The sequence below is a fragment of the Ruditapes philippinarum genome, unplaced genomic scaffold (genome assembly GCF_026571515.1).
Source record: "Ruditapes philippinarum isolate M1 unplaced genomic scaffold, ASM2657151v2 ctg4502_1_1_1_1, whole genome shotgun sequence".
In the NCBI taxonomy this organism is placed as follows: Eukaryota; Metazoa; Mollusca; class Bivalvia; order Venerida; family Veneridae; genus Ruditapes; species Ruditapes philippinarum.
In genome coordinates this window covers 69,526-95,746 of record NW_026861015.1, presented here as the reverse complement: position 1 = coordinate 95,746, position 26,221 = coordinate 69,526, and the positions used below count along the sequence as shown (strand labels likewise).

Genomic DNA, 26,221 nt, shown 5'->3' with positions numbered 1-26,221 from the left:
AACGAGTTTTAAGCTAAGCGTTTCTTATTTATTGATTAAAGTTTTGCATAAAATTTTAGTGTTTTTGACATAACACGTATACACAGGTCTTTATGAATACTGAATTAGATAATTATGTCATTAGTTTCTGTCGGGTCGGTGAAAAACAAGAAAGAGCACCAAATGATACCCTATGAAAACAAAGAACCGAAGAATACACTTGGTAGGACGAATGCAATAGTTGAAGGTCTAAATAAAACTGTAACTGAGTTACAGTCACGTGTACAAAAGGTAAGTTCTATCATTTGAGTGTCATTTTTGTAAAGTAATGGATAGGGCATGCACGTGTTTGTACTTTATTTGATTTTGTGTTGTGCTGTTGTGAGGGATACTTGGTAGATAATGGCTACAAGGATCTGGCAAAGTGTTAAAAAAGTGTTAAAATGAAGTATTAAAAACAAAACACATATGTTTATTATACAAGAGTTAGAACATGCCAAACAGGTTGAATATATTCAGCTTTAGTCAAGATTTTATTAAGTCATTGTATTTAAAATATTAAAAGCTATTTTATTTTAATGTAATAAAATAATACCGATTTGTCGGTATAATTGTTCGAAGGGTGGCCAATATCTTAAAAGCCAATGTTTAAAAACCTAATTTATCTTTCCTTTGCCTGTCTTACAGTCGTGGATGAGACATGTAAATTAACGATGCTACGTCTGAAAAAGTACATATGTTTTTTTTGTTTTGTTTGTTTTGGGTTTTACGTCACACCGACACAGTATAGGTCATTTGGCGACATTCCAGCTTTACTGATGGAGGAAGACCTCAGGTGTCATTCCGTGCATTATTTCAGGCACGAACGGGCACCTGAGTAGAACCACCGATGTTCCGTAAGCTAGCTGGATAGCTTCCTCACATGAAAGAATCTTAAGTCCCTGTCAGGATTTGAACCTACAGCGGTGAGAGGCAAGTCGTTTGAAGCCAACGACCTCAATCACTCGGCCACGGATGCCCCATGTACATATGTATGCCTATTAATTTGAAGTCAAAATTAGAACATTATTTCATAAAAATTTGAAAAAAAAAACACCAATGCAGACCTATCCCTATACCAACAATAGTTATTTAACAATCTGACATATTTTCTTCAAAACTGCTTTGATGGCAACGTGGTTTAACATCTGCCTAATTCATTCTATAACTTGCATTTTTAGTTTGGCATCACACGTTTCAGTTGTTATCAACAATGTTATCTAAAGAATCATTATACATTTTTTTAGAAAGAGCATTTCATCAAAGAACTGAAAACAGAGAAAGAAAATCAAAAACTGGACTATGAAAGCAGGTATTACTTGTTTTACTTGATATATTCATGTGAATGTTATTTTAACTATAGCTGCCCGTTGTTCGTGCAACATTAATCAATTGTTCAAATGAGTTCCTTTGAATTACTACAGATTACCTTGTAGTCGTTTCCATAAAGGCTTTTACAGACAGACACTGTTTATTTTTTTATATAATGGAAGTTTATCATTTGTTCTGATTTAAATAAAACATGAACTGAAAATATAATACCAATATTTGAAACATCGTTTGTCAGCTATAGCCTATATTATTTACTGATGTATTTCGTATTGGGATGAACATACCTTTGATGGCATTCTATCTTCCGATGGAGTTTTGGGACAATTGGTTGCAAGCCAGCGGTAACCGGTGACCTATTCTTTTGTTTCATAACTGTTGTCTCTCTCATTAAGTAGGTACATATCTTGGTTGGTCATATAACTGGAGGAAAAGGGATTTAACACTTCGTCTTATACATTCTTTGTCTACTGACGGATGCTTTCATATTATGTAGATAGATAATATTCGTTGTTTTCTAAATTTAGGTAAAGCTAGGGATCACTGATGCGGACAAAAATATTTAGATTGCAGACCTTATTGACTAATATGAATTAAACATGTTTATAAATGTGAAATTTTGTGAAGCATTCATTGCCTTCAGCGATTTTCTTATTATACAGGATGTTGTGTCGTTTCTAAAAATAGGTTATTAAGTGTAAGATATATACTTCTATTTTGGTGTGTTTTAGGACAACATAATCTTATTACGTGCTTTGATGCAAAACACTACAAAATCTTTAGGAACTTTCAAAAATTTTAGGCGTATACATCTCGACTTTAAATGGACACGATGAACTATTTGAGAGGACTTTCAATGTGCTTCGCAGAGCTATGATTTTTATTTTTTCATAATTGCTGGACATTATTAGTGATTTCATAAAAGTACTGACATAACAGTTTTCCAAGATTTACCTACTTCAAGTCCATTTTCTTGATAGTTACTCTCATGATTGTTATATGTTTGCATAAAATTGTACAATGACCATTTGTATTTTGAAATGAAACATTTCGATCAAATTTAGATTGCTGTTAATGAGGTCACGTTTGTAACCAAACTTTGGTGTTAAGTAATTAAAGTAATGATCAAATGACTTGATGATGTGATATCAAAGCATCATGTACTTTTATTTAACATTAAAATTTGTATTGCGATTTCGTATTGTTTTGCCTGATTATTTTCTAGCTTAAATCTTTATGTATTTTTATCTAGAAACATATATCAATAGAAGCTGCATAAGTTAAAAAGTGCGCATTTGTTTCTTTTTGTCGCCTCTATAGAGTATCAGAGTAGTGGCGACATATAGGGATCACTTCTCTGTCTGTCTGTCAGTCCGCCACAAAACTTGTTCGGACTACTTCTAAAAAACTACATGTGCAATTTCATCCAAATTTTACAGGAAGGATGAATACCAAGTCTAGTTGTGGATATCGTCGGCATTTTCTGGTTCAGTGATTTTTTCATAGTTACTAAGTCTAGTTGTGCATAGCAGCGGTTTTTTATGGTTCAATTCGTTTTGTCGGAGTTATGGTCCTTTGATTACTCATTTTTTAAAGTTTGTCGGGACTATTTCTCTTATACCACTAAGCAATTGCAATAAAACTTGACAGGATTGTTTGTTAGATCAAGTATTTTCGCATATTACACGTTTTGTTTTGTTTGAATGATTTGTTCAGTGTTATGGTCTTTTAATAAAAAGGGTGTTTATAAATTTTGCCCGGATTACTTTTCTTATACCGCTTATCCAATTTCAATGTTTCTTTACTGTATATATTGGTAGCTCAAGTGTTTGCGCATAATACAAAGGTTTTCTGCTTGAATAAATTTTGGAGTAGTCATGGCCCTTGAACAAGAAAGGTATTCTTTCTATACGGAAGCTTGTCTGGACTACTCCTAAGAAACTACCGGTGCATTGTTATAAAAAATACAGGAATGACGAATAACATGTCTACTTGTCTTCACAACATTTGTGATCGATTTTTGTCAGAGTTATGACCCTTTAATGATTCTAATTTTTAGAATTTGTCCGGACATCACATCGTATACCACTGATGCAATTTCAATGAAACTTTACAGGATTGATCGCATGCTCAAGAATTTGTGCATACGTCACAATTTATAAGGTTAAATGAGTTATGGCTACCATGAGGCGACACATGTAATCATTGATCACTTTTGTATTGAAGTAAAAATCAACACAGTAAACAAGGAAGGCCAAGGGTTTGGGTTGAAATATAATCAACATTGGCAAAACTTAAATAACATGCTAAAAGAAAACAACTCTAAATTAATGTGCAAGTTTGTAAGATAATATTTTCATTTAAAGAGAAAACAACCTCTTAAATGCTCTTGTTAACAGTAAATCAATACATTCAAAATACTTATTCTTCTTATTAATCTTACCATTATATATGTACATTATAGAAGTGACTTGGTCTGTGTTATGAGGTAGACAGTTAACTTTTGAAATTTTGAATATGTAAGCAATAATTTCCGGTCGATAAGATAACCCTTCCATCAATCAGTTGTGGAGAAAAATACTAGATGTAGTTTGTTTGTATCATATGCCTAGCTCATTAATCTTATATACCTAATCGTAAAGTATCAATATCCCTTTTTCCGAAATACTTTTCTTCAGCATGAGACGATTTCTATTTTGAAATCATGGTACTATAATGTCCTCAAAGCTTGCGAGATGGTTCACAATGTCCACATAAGAATGTCCTTAATTGATGTATTTGCCAGTCTGTCCTCAAAAGCCAGTGTGTGTGCTGCGTCCTCAGTTCACGTTCCACAGAAGACATGCCAGTTGAAGTGGGTGTTCAATAGTGTCCTTTTCCAAACTTTTTTGTGACAACAGTATCTTTGACTAAAAGATATAAGTATCGTATAAACAATATATTTATGACTTGAGGGCAGTTATTTTGCAAGAAAAGCATTTAGAAAGAAGTGTCCTCAATTAAGTGTTAAAAGTCTTATGCCGTTTTTTAGGTCAATACAAGTGTACGTGTGTGCGAGCGAATGCGTGTGTGTGTTTGTGTGTTGTACAGTGGACTTAAGATTCTTCTAAATAAAGAAATATCGTTTCTTTCGCCGATTATTACTTTTTGTATTCATAATCATACATAAATCGGTGTGAAAAGATGAATTAGACATTTTAAAGTGCATTCCGTTATGTAAAAGGGCATAATTTAAGCATTTTATCATTCCAGCTGCTAGTCTGGTATATACCGGAATGCGGTATTTAGTTTGGTGCTCCAATCCTTTGTTAGTCTCACACATTGATTATACATGGACTTACTTAGGAAAACACATTTGAGTCGTCTTGTGTGTGAAAATAGATGGATCAGGGCATAAATATTAACCGTGTAGTATTGCTAAATTTATTTGTTCTACAGTTTCATGAAATGTTTCCCTTTTGACAAAATGGGCCAACGCGAATATGAAACAAAATAGTACTTCATGATATCATTTTTGAACAATATAATAATCATAAAACACAGAACAATTTTTAATAGACCTAGAATATGTTTGTTTACTGTATGATGCATTTTTTTTGTTTCAAAATGAATTAATTAAAAGAAGAGTAAACATAATGGACATTTTTATAAAGTGGACTCAAGTGAATGTCAAAATTGTTTGCAAAATTACGAGTCGTCGATGATTACAAACGAGTTACAAAATGCGTAACGAAATGAACGGGCGATAACTAAATCAGCGTACATCTGTATAGTATATGTAACCCATGTCATTTTCACGTGACATTGGGTCACGGACAATTTTTAAGGTACTTCTCATTTTTAATACAATTTTGGCAATAAGAATGAAATTATTTATAAATTCGAACAAAATGGACCCAACCAAATGTGAAGCAAAACCTTAGTTTTGAATAAAATAACCTTGACATTTCCTAGCAGTAAAGATCAGATGAGCCATCTGAAGCCGTCATAGTCACTGAACAGTTTTATTAATAGTTCTGAAAGTTATAGAAGCAAACTTTTTGTTCACCATATGTTAAATAATGATTATTATATATATTTTGTTTCAGACTTTATAAAATGAAGAATGAGTAAGTATAGTTGAAATTTCTTCAGATTGATACAAATATGTGTTAAACAATAGAATTGTATCAAATTGTTTATCAGATGTATGACTTTACTGAGAAAGTGCTTAAATATTTTTTTCAAAATTTAATACTATAAAGAAAAAAACATTCTCCTAGTCCATGTTATATCTAAATGAATATATTTTGATCACTTAAAACATGTAGTTGTTAAGAAACAGAGTATAATTTAATAAGATATGCGAAGGTAGGCGCGTTACCTTGTTTTAATTTATATGTACGAATATTTAAAAAAAGAACATAAATGCAGATAAAAATATCTTTTCATTGATTAAAAATATTCTTACTCGAAAGAAAGCCACGACTGTATATGCTTTATATATACGAGAATTTAATTAACTGTATACTTGTTTACTTTTCTTTTTTCGCTCACTTACAGATAGTTTAACATTGCTTTTTATAAAAATGACGAATAATGTTTCATATAATGTGTTTCTTTCAGACTCCGTCCAAAGGAAATGTAAGTATTTCAGATACTAATTTTAAGACACTGATACAATTATGCGCAAAATAAGAACAAAGTATTGTCTGATGATTTTATATACATATTTATTGCTTTTGATTTCGATACCTTTGCTTACAAGGAATAGATAAAGCAGATAAGTTAGATCTTAGATATACTGATCATCCTTTAATATTATTATGAGTTTTATGGTTTTACATGTAAAGAATGTAAGTTTAGTACAATATTGATGGGTTAAAGAAGGCATTGGTTTTTTTTTGTTTATAAGAAGAGACGTCTGATTTTTTTTTCAGACAAAAAAAGAAAGACTATGGAATGTATGTATTTTATATTTTAATGGGAGTTTTGCTGGTGGGTGACTTTTTTCTTTATTTGATACTTAATTTGATGTTAAAAGTAAAGTTTAAAATAAGTTTCCTTAATTGCTTGTAGAATTATGCATTCTTCTATAAATATGTTCTGTATATTTTGATGGTAATGAATTATTTTTAGTGTTAGATGAATAAGATCGAAACAACAATGAATGAAATTGCATATGCATTTTTGCAACATTATTAATGTTTTCATCATCAAACATGGCCATGCACGTTGTTTTTAGAATAGAATAGGGTTTCCGGGTGGTTAATATCGTTGAGTTAAAAGCACTGAGCCCATTGCGCTCTGTGTTCTAAACAGGCCAGGGTGGTTCTTCTTAGGTGAGTGTTTGTGCCTTAAATTAAGCACGGAAAAAGCTATTTAAGTCTTCCTGCACCAGAAAAGCTGGAAAATCGCAATATGACCTCTACTGGTTTTCAAGAAGAGCAAGAAAGTTTATGCAATAAGGAGTGAGTAAACATACATAAAATGATGCTTAAAATGTCTCCACTAAATTTTCTCTGATGTTAAAGATATGAAATCTAACAATTAATCTCTTTGTTTTCTTTAAATGATTACAATTGTAATTCACCTGAGATTAGTCAGATTAATACGTAAGTAATAAACGCTACTGTTACCGGATGCTGTTGGGAAATAACATAATTAAGCTATAAGATATACGAGACATCCTTTTTAAGAGCTTAAAACAGAATTAAATGTAAATAATTAAACTTGGTAGGTAATTACATAAGTATTTGTTTTTTATAATTATTTTTTAATCTCTCTTGGCATATGCGCATAGCTTGTTAACCGACTTTTTATGTTCGTCATCAGTAGTTATCGAATTAAAAAAAAGTACTTTATCTATTTATTGCATATCGGTCCCTATCTGTGTTATCTATGATTGGATTTTAAAATAACGTGACAAATTGTCCAGCATCATAAGACGACGTGTCCTAAGTATTACCTAGGCCCAAACTACTAAGGCCAGGGTAACCCTTAGAGGTCAAAACTTAACATGATCTGAATTTCCCTTGTTCACATATAGAAGTTGCCAATGGAACTTTACATATAAACAGATAAGTATAAAAGCGAGAGTACTTCACTAGAATAACAATTCCTCTTAACTTTGTTATATTTATCCTGTTTTGTACAAACATGCATTTTCAGGGATTACACTGTTGAAGTGTAGTTTATTGACACATACGCATGAGTTATTTCACAAAATATATATGACGAATGTATTGGTTATGTACATAACTAGCAATAAACATGACTTTTCACTAAAAGTCCAGATTCGTACCAAATATGCATTCGTGTGTGCTTCATGTAAAACTTTCCTCAGGCGTTGGACGTTGGTAAGGAATTCTTCTTAAAACTTACGTCCATCTAGTTGTCTGGTAACTCTTTACGGCAACGTGTATATTATTTCTAAACATGGGCGACACCTTTGGATGAGGTTGAAAAATTTCCTGTCTAATTTGGACTATAATAAGAAGAGTTGGAGTTGTTTCTCATAAATCTATAACTAGATGATACACTTCCCGGACAAAATAAATGACTAGAATTTAAAAGGGGAATTGATATTTAAGAAGTCTGGATTGTTATTAAGCAGGGCAAGAATAACAAGGCTAGTGAGATAGATGCTTTTCCATATGAAGTACTTGGAAATGATGCTTCGGTCTTTTATCTCTATATTCTTTTGAATATTTGTTATTCCAAAGTTATGGTCCATTCTGATTTGGGAAAAGTTATCATCTTCCCGATCTCAAAGTCCAACATCCAGGATAAAAAATCCCATATCACTTCTTTATTACTTAAGGGATCAATTTCATACTTCAAATATAAGGTTTATAACTCTTGAAGCAATATTTTCAGATTTATCATACTTTGAACTAAGAAACTTTCTTTAGAAATATTGTAAAACTTCTTTACTTTTTAAGGTATCTACTTCAGACTTCAAATATATATTTCTTATCATTATACACATGTTGTGTGAAAAGGTCAATAACTCTAGTGTGACTATTTCCAGAATTTTTCCCACTTGAACTTGGAATTTATGTTAACAACAATAACTTTTTTTCAAAAGAAGAAACATATTTATATCAACATTGATTTTTCTTTTATAGTTTTGTATTCCTTACTGCTTCCGGTGTACCTTAATTTACATAGCTTATATTTAAAAAAATGCATTTAAAGTTTCTGCATTTTATTAAATCTCTTTCTAAATCAACTTTTAAACCACTTATTTTAAGTGGTCCTGTCCTAGGGGTCATTGAGTTTACATAAACTTATATAGAAAAACACATTTATAATCTTTGGTGAAAAAGGATATATCAGAGCGTAATTATTAAGCGTGTGACCAAATTAATCTCTGTTTGGGTTTCATGGATGTTGTCCCTGTTGACAAAATGGGCTTACCTCAGTGTGACTCAAAACCTTACTTCTGAATTACAAAACATGGACATTTCCTAGCAGTTAATTTCAGAAGGGCCATCTTGTGCCGTCATAGTCACAATGTTTTTTTTTTATTCATATATACAATGCATGACATATGATAAAACTTTTATGTTTATCATATGATAAATAATGATGATTATTTTCTTTTGTTTCAGACTAAGTCAAATAAAAAAAGAGTAAGTTTAGTATTTCAGATTAAAACAAATATAAATATGTTATAGAAATATATCAAATTCTTTATAAGATGTATGACTTTTCTAATAAGGGCTTTAATATTTTATGTAAAATGTATATTGATTATTTGATTAAAACATTCTCTGTCGAAAGAAGATCTCGGCCAAATGTATTTTATATATTTAACATTTTGTTTAACTTAATATTTTCAAAATTATAAAAATATCAATATAACCGTAGTTTAATTTCGGTTTTCATCATAACTATGAATAATGTTCAATACAATCTATTTGTTTCAGCCTTTGGACACCAGAGATGTAAGTTTATATTGCTTGTAAGATACTATGATAAGCTCCACACTAAAAATAATAAAAAATAATATGTAATCTGTTTATTTGAAATACTTATTTATTGATTTAATGTTTAAACCTGTAGGTGAATTAAAATAGTCTTTACAATAAGGTTACATTCCTACTGAGATATCGGCAAGCATTCAGTGTATACTTCAAATTATGATACATGGCGTAAATATGCTTAAATTTGTGGTGACGTTTTACATAAAATACACTTTAATTATAAATATATCAGATATTTTAAAGGAAGAGAGAAACTCTGCTAAATAGACACTTTTAGATCTTTTAAATTCTGACAATAAACATACATTTAGGTGGATAGCTCTTTTTTGATATTTAATGAACATTCGGACATCACGTTTTCAATATATTCGTCTTTTAATAAACTTCCATATTTTTAATTTCCCAACTTTGAATTTCCCAAATTTATCCAAATTTATTTTGATACAAGTTATTTTAGCTTGACTTAAAAAGGAAATAAAAAAAGTTACTGTTATTGTCATGTCAGCGTCCCTGTACCAGTTGCCGTCCGCAAACTTTAACATTTTTGATTATTTTTCTTTTAACTTTTTAGTGTATTGCTATCATACTTGGCCATAATAACACATGAGACAGGACCTTTAAGTCCACTTGACTAATTGTGACCATCACTCATAAATAACATTGACATTCACTGTCAAGCGTCTGAATTTTGCTTGATCATTGCTATAAGTATCTATATCTTAGATATTATTTACGAATTGTTTTTAGACTTGACACAACAGTCTTTTAGAATAAACATTCAAATAAACCAGACAAACCCTTTATTGTGAACTTCACTCATAAATGAAATTGACCTTGGAGGTAAAACAAATATAATTTTCCTTTTCTGCGAGCCTGTAACGAAGTATGCGACCTTCATGTATATCAAACAAACATTAACCTCGGTTCGTTATGAACATGATTTGACAGGTTGAATGATTGTATTTTTACTATCATTTTAGAATTGACTACGTAATATATAAATGAGTTATCTTCAAACAAATCAGCTTTTCGTACAAGACCATTTAAAAGATAAAACCGACATTGACATTGAGCATTAAATCATTTAACCGCTAAGGTCAAATAATTGAATTCAGCTTAAATTACCCTAATTGTGTTATGTATGTACGGATTTGGTCCGCCTGGGCTCCTTGCTACTGAGTCTTTTTGCTGGTTCATGTAGGGGTTGCGTTCATTGAACGCCATCTTTCCTTGTTGATCTTATCATATTTTATACTTTGACAAAGCATATGGCCAAACACACATTGGATACTTAAGATATGACATTTGCCTTGAACTGAACTTGACCATCCAGGTCAAATAAGAGAAATTTTCCTTTTTTCCCTACAGCTATGAATTTTGGAAATTTTATTCATATTAATGATGTGCAACTTAGATATCAACTGAAGTAGATTTTGACGAAGTGACTTACTTTGTGGTTCGTTGGTGTTCAGCTTTGAAATTTTGACAATTTTTGATTGATACGTAAAATTGAATTTGGATATCAGTTGACCTTAATTTTGACGAAGTGACCTTCTTTATAGCCCTTTGACATTACATTTGGATTATGGACAGAGTTGCAAATGTAAAAGTGAATTTTGATATCAGCCTAAGGCCCGGTCACACAGCCTTTCGCGTCTGTATCGCGGGTAAAATTTCGCGATTTTTTTTGCCCGCGGTTGCCCGTGGTGGAAAATGCGCAAAATTGGCTTACCCGCGGTTTACCCGTGGTATGCCCGCGGAACAGACGCCGGCGACTGTTCCGCGTCCTTATCGCGGGTGAAGCGCGGTGGTACCGCGGCCTTCCACGGGTATAATAAAGCAGCCGAACCGGGCTGTAGAAATCATAACCGCTCAAGACACAGTCCCATGAAGATCAAGATATGGCACCGAAGAAGAAGCCCACGTCGAGTTCCCCGGCCAAGAAGAAGAAGCCCTTGTAGTTGAAGTAGTCGGACCCAGTGTTGGCAGGAGATTTACAGGCAATGTGTTTGCCGTCTATTGCACCAATGACATGCGGAAAGTTCCAACTGTTCATCCAATTGTCACTAATCTGTCGCCACACTGCAGCAGTCTGTGGTGGCGCGAGCAGCTCATCACGGAACTCCTCGACGATGGCCGCACACACTTCGCGCAACATCAGACGGATGGTGTTGTGAGGGACCCTCCAGCCATACTGCATCTCACGATACTTGGCGCCAGAAGCAAGGTGCCTCAAGGTAAGGGCAACCTTCAGGCCTGGATCAAGGGGTGCTCGCCAGTTGGTGGTCTCCTTGGTAAGGGCTGGTGTCAGTCTCTGCACAATTTCATCGAACATAGCAGGTGGCATTCTCATGAAGTTTTGGAAGGCCCTTGGATCTTCATTACGGAGCTCCACCATGAGACGATCTACAGCCCCAGCTCAGGTCTCCTGCCAATCCAGTCGCGTACCCAGATGTTCCGGACCACCCTCTTTCTCCTCCTTCGTCTTTTTCTGTCAATGAGGAGCTGATGGACCTGTACCACTTGGTTCTGATGCTGCTGAAGCAGCAAGACGAGGTCATTACGGTGACGGGGATCCATGTTCACCCCTTGACGTCTGGAGCACAACTGACGAATGCTCGGCAAATCGCGCTTTTTATATTCCTAAAATCAGACGTTGTACGGACGCGATAAGGCTGTGGACAATCGTATTTGGAACGCGTACAAGACGCAATTGAACGTGATTAGGCCGGTATTGGGGCGCGCTGTTTACGCGGAGAAAGGCGTTTGTCCATGCTTACACCTGGTACACACGCTAATGCACGTGATAACAACGCGGAGCAGACGCGGAACAAACGTGCTATGACCGTGCTCCGCCCGCGATTACCCGCTTAAATTTCGCGTCCTACCGCGTGTAACCACGTCTTAACCGCGGCCGTAGCACGTCCTAGCACGTTCGTTCCGCGTCTGTACCGCGTCTTTACCGCGTGTGTACCACGTGTACCGCCTGCGATTACCCGCGGTCTAAATTTTTGGGCAGCCCAAAACTTTTTCGCGCGGCCAACCGCGTGTGAATTTCTTAACGCGTGTAACGACGGGTAAAGTACGGCTGTATCGCGTATTTATCGCGACCTCAAAGCGTCCAACAGCGTCTGCTTCACGGGCAGAATTTTTTTGCCGTTATTCGGCCGCGCTACGCCCGTGGAGGGCTGTGTGACCGGGCCTTTACCAAGATTTTTCCTCACTGACCTACTTTGGCTTTTACATAAATAGCTATAAGATCTTACAATTTGAATAGTTTCAGGTCTAGAACTGAAATCTGATATTAAATATTGGGTCAAGTAACTTACTTCCTTGTTTTTTATGTACAACTATAAAATTAGGACAATTAACAAAATACCATTTAAAAAAATATTTTGCATAAAGTATTGATTAGTGACCAACACTGATCAAACTCTTGTTATAAACACTTTCACTGGTTATACACTACAGTTTGTCCTCAGATAAGCGCTTCGGGAATAATGGCCCCCTGTTTTTATAAACGGAATAACTTCATACATTTGGACAAAACCATCTTTAAGGTTTAACAATATCATAAATAAATGTCATGATACACACCTTATGTTAATTAAAAAGACTAGATCAAGTACAATTAGGTACAATAATTTTGAGACAAGTAAAAAACTATTAAGTTAGTAATGCATTTACATTAATTATGAAATAGAGAAAAATAAAGAATCCCTGAAGAAAGTCCCAACAAGACAAAATTGAAAATATTGCAGGCTCGGTTTAATTGAGCCTGTTCATGGACGGTAATGGAAAATGCAAGTTACCGTCCACGCCCCCCTAGCACCGGCTTAAGCAGAATTCAACATTTAAATCATGGTAATGGTAAAATTAAGAATTAAGAAACATCCGCAGATTTGTTCATATTGCGGTTATCCTGGAACCTTCGATGTGACACATTCGTGCCATTCCATGAAAAGCGGTGTATGGTCCCCAAGTAAAAGAATGAGTGTGCCCTAAACGAGAAAACAATGGAGCGGAACTAAATAAAATGGAATTTTGAAAGGGGATCAGAAGTTATGAAGCCTGCATATCACAGATATGACGTCAAAAAACAAATTTAAAAAGCCAGCAACATACATCGTACGGGTGATTCAACATTATTTAAGTAGGAATATTTAGAAGTACCACAAACTCAATAATAATGTCATGCTGAACGATCTTCAAGGATCGAAAATATAACATTCCTAATCGAATGTATTGGGCGACCTTTTACAGCCTCTACAAGGCTTAAATGAACATTTGTTACGCAAATAAATATTTTTATTTGCTAAGCTAAACTAAAAAAACAACCTGCCAAAGCAAAAAAGACGTTACATCGTTACATAACAAAGACTTTAAATAGGATTTATATAAAGGACGGTAGTATTTTAATTTATCAAAGATTAATATTAAAAGACATTGAACATAATTTTTGAACTCTTATCAGCAAAACATCGTCCTATGATGGATCAATAATAACAATTTGTTGTAAATACAAAAGCCCCGGTTTAAATTGAATCGGAATCTAATGTATAAGAAAGAATAGAAAAAATAAGAACCCCTAAAGAAAGTTCAAAACGGCAATAATGAAAATGTTGCAGGCTCGGTTTGATTGAGCCTGTAAGAAGGCTGTATAAGTTATGTAGAAGCTAGTAAAATGTTACAAAATATTTCAAATAACAAAACACGGAAACATCAGAATTGAGTGCTTAGTTTGAAAAGAATAAGATCCTTTTGTTCTGAGAGCTATAAATGATGTTTATATTTCAAATAAGTTGTCATTTACCGAAAATATACCTAAACAAACAGTGAAAACTTGACGATCTACAACAATTATAAAAACTCAGGGTTTTGCAAAAACTTACTCTAGATGAACTTGTTAGTAAAGTTTAACGGTGATATATTGGAAAAATACCCTTCTTTTTATGATTATGCAGTAAACAGTAGAAAATAACATTCTCTGTTTTTTCCTTTAATAGATTTTGAGTAAACTTTTTGATTTATTTTCTAGGTGTTTGTACCCCTACATATTATATGTATCAGTATTTATATGCAAATTAATACGTGAATGCAGATATTCTTTTTTTTACATTTTGTTAGATACCATAATACATTTATACATTGAAAAATAAATGATCTACTATTCAAAAAAAAAACAAACAAACATTAAAAGCATCAACGTTTTATATATATATACAATAATTATATAAGGTAAATTCATTGGTAACATTAGTGGCATAACAGTTTTGCGAATACATCGGTACCGTATTTTGTCTAAGGTTCTTACTGACCGGGTCACGTGAATCAGTGGGCGGAGCAATCCCTTCTCTGGCGTATTGTCAATTACATTACCAGTGCACTTTCGAGTGTTTACTGTCTAATGCATTATAAACTTTTAAGTCTTTTTCTTTCAAAATACTGCATCTTTTTTTACTTTGGTTTATATTTAAAAAAGGTTTGATATTTTTGATATTATTTTGTGGTGTACAAAAACACTTAACAACATCTGATTGAAAAGTCTCACCTTATAATGAATTGATTAATAAATACAATGTTTGATCATAAATCTTAGTTTTCAAAGATATGCTTTCACCAATAAAGCATTTTAAAAGAAATATAATATTATCTGTAATATATCAGCTCCAAGCAAGAATATAACAGTGAATATTGGGACAAATCATGTTTTATATATAAGTTAGTACAAACAAATATGTGGAAAAACTGAACTGTGTCTGAAACGGCATTGTTATCTTCTCTCTCTCTCTCTCTCACACACACACACACACACACCCACCCCCACGCACACACACTCCCTCCTCTTTCTCCCCACCAAAATACCACCAGTGTTCAACCATTTGTAGTATCGTAATGTTTTGGTTATCATTACTATCTTTCAGGTCTAGGTCGATGGATGGACCGATTAGTGGGTAAGTCAATTTGATAATATGTGCTGATATATTAATTATTATATCAGTTGTTTATCTTTTATTAATTTTTCAAAATTTTACTACTTATATGGAGAAAATCACACAATAACATTTAATTGCTTTACATGGATTTTTATGTTTATGAAGAATGATATATACATTGATATACAATAATTATATTGATTGGGCTAAAACAAACAAAAAAAATAATAATTTGTTTCAGATTTTTTTAGGTTTATGTTTAATTATATGAAGCATTGTTCTTTTTAATTTGATTGTGACACATCAACAGCCGTTTAAAAAAACGTTTACGTAAGATAAACTTTTTTCAAAAAAGGAATGTTGATGTCAACACATTGATTTTTAAATTATGTGGAATGTGTACAATATGAATTGGTCATGTAAGAGCCAGAACACCATATCAAAGTTCGAGGCAACATTTCAATGTCAATAAGTCATAATATAATCGTATCCGGTATAAAACTTGCTCATTCATGGATGGAGTTTAAAACAATATTTTAATCAATGTGACACAGGCAAGTCCACGGCTATTAGCTTTAAAGTCACAACAATATTTTAAACATAATATGTTTTAAACATACATGAATGGTGGTCTCTTGACAAAGATTGTGTCTTTGATTATGTAGATCTTCGCGGCCAGAAAAAAGTATGTATTATGTGTCGGAACCATTCGATGGAATTCGGCTTATTTATTGTAAAATGTTCATGAATAATTCTTTTACAGACAACGTTAAACCTTCAAATAACGACTTATCGAAATTCGACACATAATAGTTCAACTGTAATTTGCTAATAAAATTCCAGGTGGACCTGAACTAAGATATCAAAAGCCATGTAACTTGGCCAAAAATATGTACCCTGCATTATGGATATTCAGTGTTGATATAGCATCACAATATTCAACATATACTTTGTCAGAACGTTATTTTACATAATCATCATCTTGTGAGGTACTCTACAAAAGTTATTTAAATTAGGGCTTTAAGAAACAAAACTGGGCCAAATCCGGTGTTCCCTACTTTACATAGCTCATATTTAGGAAAATACATTTGAAGTTTCTTTATTTTAATACATTGATATTTTGAATTCTTTTTTCACACTACTTACATTTATTTGCTTCCGCCTTAGGGGTAATAGAGTTTTCATAGAATTATATAGGAAAAACATTTACATGTTATGTTTTTATCGTATGGAAACGGGTGGATTAGAGAGTAAATATTAATCGTGTATCATTGCAAAATCAATGTCTACTACAATTTCATGGTGCCATTTTTGAATAGCGTTATTATCATCATAAACAAATTAAATAAGAGAACATGTATTAATAGGCCTGAAAGTTACTTATATAATATTATTGTTAATTACAAATGTATTTGATTAGATTATCATATATATTTGTTTCAGGTTAAATGCAATGAAACGACAGTAAGTATAGTAGAATTCGCTTTCATATTGAAACAGATATTAATTAAACAATTATAAAAACTTATCCAATAGGTTATCAGATGTATGGTTTGACTGATAAAGGACTTAAACGCTTATTTGCAAAAATAATACATATGATATTATCTTAATTTTAAGTAAAATGATGCACTCTTCCATACAAAGGTGTATATTTTGATTAATTATCATAAACAAAAGAAAGAACAAAACTGTTATTGAAAAGGCACAATGTCAAAGTTTTTCATTGTTAAGATGAGCTGGATTGACTATATATTGTTATAATTATGGCCCTTAAATGATTAAAGATAATTCTGCCTAGAATATAAAAAATTGCTTACCGTTTTTATAATTGAACAGTACAGGTACAGGCGATGGACAATTTCAAAAACAGCATACTGAAAAATTTTGACTTTCATACATGTCATATATTCACTCTTGTTTTAAAATTACACTTTGATAAGCATAATATCAAATTCATATTTCTGAAAGTTACTGGTACAATATATTTGCTTACCATATTATGAATAATTATTATTATTATATATGTTTTTGTTTCAGACTAAATTTTGTGAAAAAAGAGTAAGTATAATAGAAATTGCTTTCAGATTGATACAAATATGTGTTATACAACAAAATGTGTCAAATTGTTAACTTCAGATAAGTAAAATAATGCATTCTTTTACATCATGTTATTTACAATTGTTTATATTTTGATAATATATATACATGTAGTCTTTAAGACACAGAACATAAAAGTCACATTGTATATACTCTTAAATATGTTAAGATAGTGCCAATATACATGTGTGCGCGTCATCTTGTGTCTTTTAATATGTTCAAATATTATAAAAAGAACTTGAATGCAGATAAATAAATTCTTTTCATAAATAGAAAAATATTATTATTCGAAGGAAGAACTCGGCTATATATGTTTTATATACACTATCATTTTTATTTCGTACAGCAATTTTATGAACTGCATATTAAAAAAACTATTTCTCAATTAAAACCTACTTTCACTTCGTTTTTATAGTGATTTTGAATTATGTATTTGTTTCAGATTCAGTAAAAGCCCTCTGTAAGTATATCAGATACTGTTTATAAGGATCGTATATACCTAATTATTGCTTTATAGAGAAAGTTAAATACTTTCAGCCCTTTGTGCTCGTATAGACTATGCACATTTTGAAAGATCTAATATGTAAGAAACGAAAATTGTACATATGTATAACTTCATTACAATATTTATGTTTAGAAGAAAGCATTGGTTTTTATTGTTTTATACACGCTCTACACTGTAACAATGTTTATTTACTGTATGGATTTTCGCTAATAAAAGTTAAGGTGAACAACTTATCAAGATTTATGATAGAATAATGGAAACATTTATTTAGTTGTTAACCTATGAAAGTACGTATGTCTTGTTTAAACTAGTATAAAATAAAAACGCTGACAGTCGTCCAACGCGGTCATATTGAAAATGCCTTTGATTATGTTTGTGGATGGCAAATGCTAATACGTGCTACCGTCCTAAATTCGTAAAACGCAATTCGTGTATGAGAACATGAAATTCATGTTTGTGTTAGATTAAAGAAAGTTTTAAAAAAAGTTAGATTATAGCAGTGATCATGAAACCTGTAGTGTGATACACCCATGCCTTTTCATGAAAAGCAGACTTTGTCCAGTATAAATAATTTTATCTTTTACAAGAAAGCAATGGGTAAAACTTAATAAAACCGAACGAGGACTAAGAGGTTATAAAGGCTCGTATCGCAGGAAAATTAAATCAGTTTGTAGCATTTTTCTTAAGGTGATTATACAATTGGTTGAATGTTAGAAACACCCATAACCAACATTGACGGCATTTAAACCTGACACTGTCCTTTGTCTATGTTCCTGTCTTCGTGATAATTTCACTGTTTGGTCCATTAACATATAATTTTTATTAAATCCATTTTTTTATAAAATTGATCGGATGCTTTGTGCTTCTTTGCCATCTTTATAAGATACTTGTTGTACATACTGTTTCATTTTTGGAATGATTTTAGAGTTTGTCCACAATGTCATACATACTTGCTTTCAATGTCATTTCAAATTATGATTTTTGATTTTAAATTACCTATTTTTATACGCCCTAAAATATTCAGTGTATATTGTTATGCACATCTGAGACTTATTGCCCAGAATCGAGACATTTGATTTGATACGTTACATCCTTTTGTGGACCGTAACATAACTGGCAATAATCATGCCCTTTATTAGTCAAATTAAGCCAGCCCGAGGGCACTTTCTTGATGTTATATAGGAAAACACATTTATAAGTATCTTCTTTACTACAATGCCTACAGCTATTTGTCATGTTGCATTGCTTTGTTGACCCCTACAAAATTGATATAGATCATGTTCCTAGAATATTTACGGCCCGACCAACGGGTTACTTTTTTATATAGACATATAGGACTTATTAACTAATTCTTATCATTTGAAGCACAAAGCTTAAATATTTTGCATATAGCATTATTTTATTGACCCTGACAAAAATATTTATTAATGCCTCAGTGGTAAATATTGATCCGCCCCGATTTCATGTGATTTACTTAGATATATTTAGGAAAACGCATTTAAGTTTTATTGTTCGAAACTACAAAGCCCAGACCTTTGGTATTTGACATGCAGCATCATTTTGTAAATTTATAACATTAATCATGACCCTTAGGTAAAACTTGGATTTGCAGAAAGTCAATTGGTATATGTAGACTAATGTATAGGAAAACATATCTTCTCTCTTTGTGGTAGCACCTATTCCAGAGCTTCTGTATTTGGCACATTTCATTGAATCATATATTGCTACAAATTTTAGGAATCATGCACTTCTGGAAATTATGCCCGACCCTGGCTGGACTACATTTAATATCATAAGGAAAATTGAGATAAACTGTTTTAGACAAGTTCCTTGACTGGGTCTCTCCACTTATTGAAGAATTATCTTCTTATCTGTGGCTTCTTGTTGTAATCGGTCATTCATGAAATCTTATACATATGTAACGGTTAACAATGTGATTTACTTATTTGCATTAGTATATGATTGTCCGATAGGTATTTTAGTTTGAATTAGTCATGAAATGATCTTCCATTATAACACCTAACGTGTTAGTATGTTGACATCAAACTGAAGACCAAATGCAAATTAAATAATATTTTATGCCACATTTTTTTACTACAGATATTCATCTGTACTATAATGTTACATTTTCTTCTTCTTTATTTTCAACATTCCATTAATATTGTTCCTCAAACACATGCTCTATTTTTTTCATTTAAATATTATGTTTCTTTTTTTTCTTCCGTATTTGTTTTTTGTTTTATTAGTTATACTTTTTCATATTGCTCTATTTTTTAAGTTCGTTGCTTCTTTTTTTTCTTGTCTTGTCTATTTGAGACTGTTATATTATATATGTTTGTGTTGTTACTTGTAGTCCACGGTCGCATGTTCAAAACCTATGCTTAGTTTTATTACATAATGGGTATCGATTAAGCTTCATACAGAGCGACCATTGGGCTTTTAACTGTAGAATTCAAAAGCTCCATAAGAATGAATTATTTCTATCTCAATTATTCCCTTATATTTCGACTGAAAATTTCTTTGCTTTACTTATTACTCTCAAGTTTTATTTCAGTATGTTTATACGGAAAATTTTAACTTGCGTCTTAAATCTAGAATTTGTATTTTTATTAATGATATTATTGATAAATTCAGGAGACGTTGAAATGAATCCAGGTCCTCTAGTTCAAACTTCTGATGAATCAAGCATATCAATTCTACATCTCAACATTAGGTCTATTAGAAACAAACTTGATTTTATAAAGGAAAACTTGTTAGACTACGATATTCTTTATTTTACTGTAACACACCTTACAGACAGTATAGGAACCAATGACTTATTACTAGAGAGTTCACACACTTGTGTTTATCGTAGAGATGTAACTGCTCGTTCTAGTTGAATTTTGATTCATGTAGAAAAGAAGAGTATGAAATGCATTCTGTGGACGCAATATGTTTAGAAATTAAGTTTCGTGCAATTTCCTTTTTACTTTGTTGTGTATATAGAGCTCCCAGTAAACCCGTAGCTTTCCGGAATGATTTTGGAATAATAATTGACAATGCTTTAGATAAATATGAAAACATAGCAATTGTAGGTGACATAAATGAGAACCAACTAATAGACAATACCTATCTTAAACAAGTCATGCTTTTATACAATCATACAAATGTTATTTCGTCACCAACTAGAGTAACAAATTCAACATCTACACTTATAGACCCTATACTCATATCTGATGGTTTAAAATGTTTACATAGTGACGTGTTACCCGTTCCTTCTAACATAAGGGACCATAAAGCAACAAATATATTTTTAAAATCTCCTTTAAGATGTCATAGAACAATAAAAAGAAGTCTGGTTATACAATAAAGCTGATTTTAATAGTTTAAATAACTGTATATCAAATACAAATTGGAATTTTATCAATAATATGAATATTGACGATGGTGCAGTTCTATTTATAGAAGAGTTAATCGAAATGTCTGAGAAATTTATTCCACATACAGAAGTAACAATTCGGCCGTATGATAAACTATGGTACGACTCTAAAATTAGCTTATACTCAAGAAAAAGGGATAGACAAAATCAATAGCAATTTCTACAAAAAATACTTACCATTGTACAACGTATAAACATTTAAGGAACAAAGTAAACAATCTAAAGAAAAATGCCAAAGAAAAGTTTTATTCTAATTTAGAGAACACTTTAATAGAAACAAATGCAAATAATCCTAAACAATATTATTATTTCTGAAATAGCTATAACCGAAAATGAAATAATTGACATTATAAGGAATTTAGATATTAATAAGGCAGTCGGTGAAGATCTTATAAGTCATGAATTGCTCAAAAATATATGTAGTACTGTGTGTAAACCCCTTTGTTTATTACTAAATAGGTCACTAGCAGATTGTATATTTCCTTCCATATGGAAATCCGCTATAATTGTAATGCCTCTTTTTAAGAAAGGTGATACAAATTTAACTTCAAATTATCGTCCGATTTCATTATTAAGTTGTATAGGAAAATTAATGGAGAGAATTGTTTATAAACATATATACAATCATTTAATAGCCAATAATTTGATTTATTCGAAACAGACAGGGTTCCTTCAACGATTTTTCAATTATTAGATATATACCACCAAGTAGTTAAATATTTAGATGATAGAACATTTACTTGTGTAATGTTTTGTGACATATCAAAAAGGTTTTTTTCTGAAACTTCAGAAAAATGGTATCAAAGGCAACTTGTTGAAATGGACTGAAAGTTATCTAATTAACAGAAGTCAAAAGGTCTTTGTAGGGTCTTCTTTATCACAACCACTGACTGCAAAACGCATGGGTCCCCCAAGGCTCGGTGCTTGGGCCACTATTCCTTGTTTATGTTAATGAAATTGTAGAAAATTTGTTATGTATAATTCGTTTATTTGCAGGCGACACCTCTTTGTCTTGTACAACATCATCAATATTCGATCTAGAAGGAATTATTAATCATGATTTATCTTTAAATGATTTATCTTATGGTCTAAAAAAATGGCTTGCAGATTTTAATTCTAACAAAACAGAAGCAATTGTTTTTACCCTAAAATCCAACGTTAACAAACCAAAATTACAATTTGATGGCATACCAGTAAAATTTGTTGAAAGTCATAAACATTTAGGTTTAACTTTAAGTTATAATGAAAAATGGCACGATCATATTAAAAATATAACATTATCGGCTTCTAAATTACTAGGTACAATGAGAAAACTGAAATATTCCCTTAATAGGGAAACCCTAAACCAAATTTATATTTCATTTCTTTTATATGCTTCTGTTTTATGGGATGGGTGTACAAATTATGAAACAGATACGTTAGATAAAATACAGCATGAGGCAGCCAGAATCGTAAGCGGTCTAACCCGTTCAGTTTCTCTTCAAAATTTATATTAAGAAATTAATTGGCTCTCACTATCTGATAGAAGAACATACCAAACACTTATTTTAACATATATAGTTCATAATAGAGACGTTCCTGATTATTTAAGTAATATTTTTCCAGAAAGAGTTCATAATACAACACCATACAATCTTAGAAGACTTTGCAACTTAAAACAGACGAACTCATATATTTTCTTCTTCTTTTGTGCCTTCGATGCTATGGAACAATTTGCAACCTGAAACAAGATCTGTAGAAACTTTGTCATCTTTTAAATCTCTATTAATGAAATCAACCTTTCGATCTACAGACATTCCAAAATGGTACCTAACAGGTGAAAGAAAACTCTCTGTGTTACACTGCAGACTTAGAAATGCATGCAGTAACTTAAATTTTCACTTATTCTGCAATCATTTGTCACAGGATGCAAATTGTTCATGCGGTTATGAGATAGAACATGTTAACCATTTTTTGTTTACTTGTCCGAAATATCGAAATGAGAGAATTGATCTTTTTAACAAATTAAGGCAATTTCACCCTTTAAATGTCCAATTACTTTTAGTTGGTAGCAAAGAGTTGTCTTTAGAAAATAATAATAAAATATTTTTGACTGTTCAGCATTTCATAAAAGTAAGCAATCGCGTTTGATTTTGAAATCAAACCAGCACAATCCCAATAGATATTAATGTATGTATGTTTCTTTCATTCTTGCTAAACAATAGACAAGATTCTTTCCTTTCATCTTCTTTTTTTCCTTCTATATTTCCTTTTCTCAAAATCTATTTGCATTCTGTTTGTTTTTGTTATATTTGGCAAATGTACATGTTTTCCAAGTCATTGTAACGCAAATTATATAAAAATCAGTTAACATCATTAAATACCATTCAAGCTAGAGAACATGTACACCCAATTATTTTTATTGTTCTTTCTTACCTATAATCATTTTTAAAGCCAAGTACTATATATGTGTGAGTATTGTTACTTCTATCTAACTATTAGTCATTCTTGTAAAATATGTTATTGTAATTTATCAGGGAAGACCCGTTGCTTATATTGAGAGAACTTGTGGGTCAACCCTTTTGCCAAATATGTCATGTCATTGTATTGTACGAGGGGTGTCCCAGAATTACGTGGACTTTTTTTGCTGTACTTCAAAACTACTGAAAATAAAAACAAACAAAATTAACATGAACTAAATGCAACTTTATTGCATTTGTACAAAAAAATTCAAAGTTGTCCGGCAACTGGATCAGTGTCTGTTGGCAGGTAATGAGACAAGGGGTAGCGGGTGCGGAGCAGTCCATTCCGACGTTACGACGTCATTCCGGTGGCGTCGCTAGTTGTTAATAAATGCGTGGCGTCGAATGTCAGTTTTTCTCAACATACACGCCGCCTAACTCAATACACCTATGGCGTCGATATATCCACTGGTCGTACACTGCAATAATAATAAAAATAATAATGATAAAGCATACTATTAACTTTTGTTACGATAATAGTGTTAAAGACGACGGTGATAATGCTGACGCCGTATTATTATTATTATTATTATTTATCATTATTATTTTATTATTATTATTCTTTTTTATAATTATTATTATTATTATTATTGCGAAGTTTTATTTGTACGCAAAGACAATGTGCGTTAACCTATCATGCGCACTGCTTACTATAGCAGTTTGAGTTCACTTTTCTAAAAGCTGAAGCGGATAAATTGCGTTTAAAATAATAAATTGTGATAAGCTTAATTTTTAAAAATAATATTTTTTTTAAACACAATATTATTGCTTACTCTTGAATAGAACTCAGCATTGTAACGCTTGTCCCGATCTATGACGTCCTTGACTTCCTTAATCGACGCCGCAGTCAACGTTGAATTTCTCCCACGACCCTTTTCGTCTTCAATGTCCCTCCGGCCGTCTCGAAAACGCTTATGTCACTTGAAAACAAGTGATCGACAAACAGGAGGTCTCACTTTTGCAGTCTCCAACATTTCCTGCGTCTGTGTTGGCGTCTTCCCAAGATTAACACAAAACTTGATGATAGTCCGATGTTCCCGTCATTTTTTGTTAAATATTCAAGAGCAACGGTTGTCAGTTGTCCGCAGGTACACAATAACGGAAACAGCTATGACGTCAAAATTCCAAACGAACGTTCATATGACGTCACTGCATATGGTTACGACGTCGCGCCATTTTTTACGTATACATACGCAAGATATACGAAAGTAAAGACAACTTATAAATACAAAATATTGGACTGCCCCGCCCTGCGCATACTGCGTTACTATAGCGACGTAAAATATAGAGAAGCAATGTTAGAAATTTTAAAATAATGAACATATTCATTAAAGATATGTTAAAGGTATTGTGTACAAATTTGCTAAAAAATGCATTAAAAAATAAAAAAGTTATAGCAAAAGTCCACGTAATTCTGGGACACCCCTCGTAACTGTCTACATTGTATGTATATGTTTTAGTTTTGGCAAAAAAATATGTTTAAATCAAATTATCTTATTATTTTTATTACTTTAATTTAGAATTTCATATTCTGGAGTATATAACCTCGCCTATGTAGTATTTTTGTTTCAAGTTTTTAACTTATGTTTTCTTACATGTTGTTTTTTATCAGCATTTGAGTGTTTTAGGTATTACTATTTCTAATAAAGAGTTTCAGTAAAATCGACTCTGCAATGGTTATGTAAAAAATAAATTAAAGTATTTCAGTTGACATCACTTATTCTTCATATAATTTAATATGATATATAGGATGTTGTTTGTTTTAAGGCTTGTATGATATTAACAGATTGAACAACAGATTTACTTTTCGCCTTTTATCATATTTTACTTACAAATTAGCGTTTTTCTTACAATAATTCCATTAATTTTTATTTACATTTTTGTACAGATATAGTGCGGCTACTGTGAAAATAATATATTATGTAATTTACTGTAAAATGATCAAAATATAATCTCACTGTTTACTGAAAATTATGTGATAAAATGTGATCATCTTCTTTAATTGTTCATGTATATGAGTATAAAAAATATTCAGAGGATCCATAATGTGCAGCATAATAAAAGAGTAATCATGTAATCATTTCCTTAGATGTTTCGTAAGTCTCCTATCTTGGCTGAATTATCCATCACAAAATGACAACTGTATTCAATCCTTTTTAGTATTGTATTGTTTTATATACATTAATTATATTTTTCAGGTTTTCTGGAGGGAGCTTGTAAGTGAATTTGATAGTATTTTTTATATAGAAGTTATTTTATTACATAAGGTATAACTCTTTAGAATTACTTTCAATTTACATCAATTTACTTATTTGTGAAAAAATTATAACTTGTTATCATATTTTCTTTTTTAATGTTTTACGTTAAATGATAATGATATTTAGTAATGACCCGATCTAGATGATATTGATTGTACTGAAGCAAGCAAGGTGTACAAAGTTTTG

The 26,221-nt window shown here is 31.9% G+C and overlaps 1 protein-coding gene across 1 annotated transcript in view; it reads left to right on the top strand.

Moving 5' to 3' along the window:
- The window catches only part of LOC132714221 (uncharacterized), a 28,351-nt gene extending 2,354 nt beyond the window's left edge, over window positions 1-25,997 (top strand). The window contains exons 2-13 of the mRNA XM_060697026.1: window positions 125-270; window positions 1,266-1,330; window positions 5,436-5,456; window positions 5,953-5,970; window positions 6,267-6,290; window positions 8,943-8,963; window positions 9,261-9,278; window positions 15,242-15,271; window positions 16,697-16,717; window positions 17,294-17,314; window positions 17,796-17,813; window positions 25,976-25,997. Of these exons, the coding sequence (XP_060553009.1) occupies window positions 125-270; window positions 1,266-1,330; window positions 5,436-5,456; window positions 5,953-5,970; window positions 6,267-6,290; window positions 8,943-8,963; window positions 9,261-9,278; window positions 15,242-15,271; window positions 16,697-16,717; window positions 17,294-17,314; window positions 17,796-17,813; window positions 25,976-25,997 (425 nt within the window). The remainder of the gene's footprint in view (window positions 1-124; window positions 271-1,265; window positions 1,331-5,435; window positions 5,457-5,952; window positions 5,971-6,266; window positions 6,291-8,942; window positions 8,964-9,260; window positions 9,279-15,241; window positions 15,272-16,696; window positions 16,718-17,293; window positions 17,315-17,795; window positions 17,814-25,975) is intronic.
- Window positions 25,998-26,221: the final 224 nt, after the last annotated feature.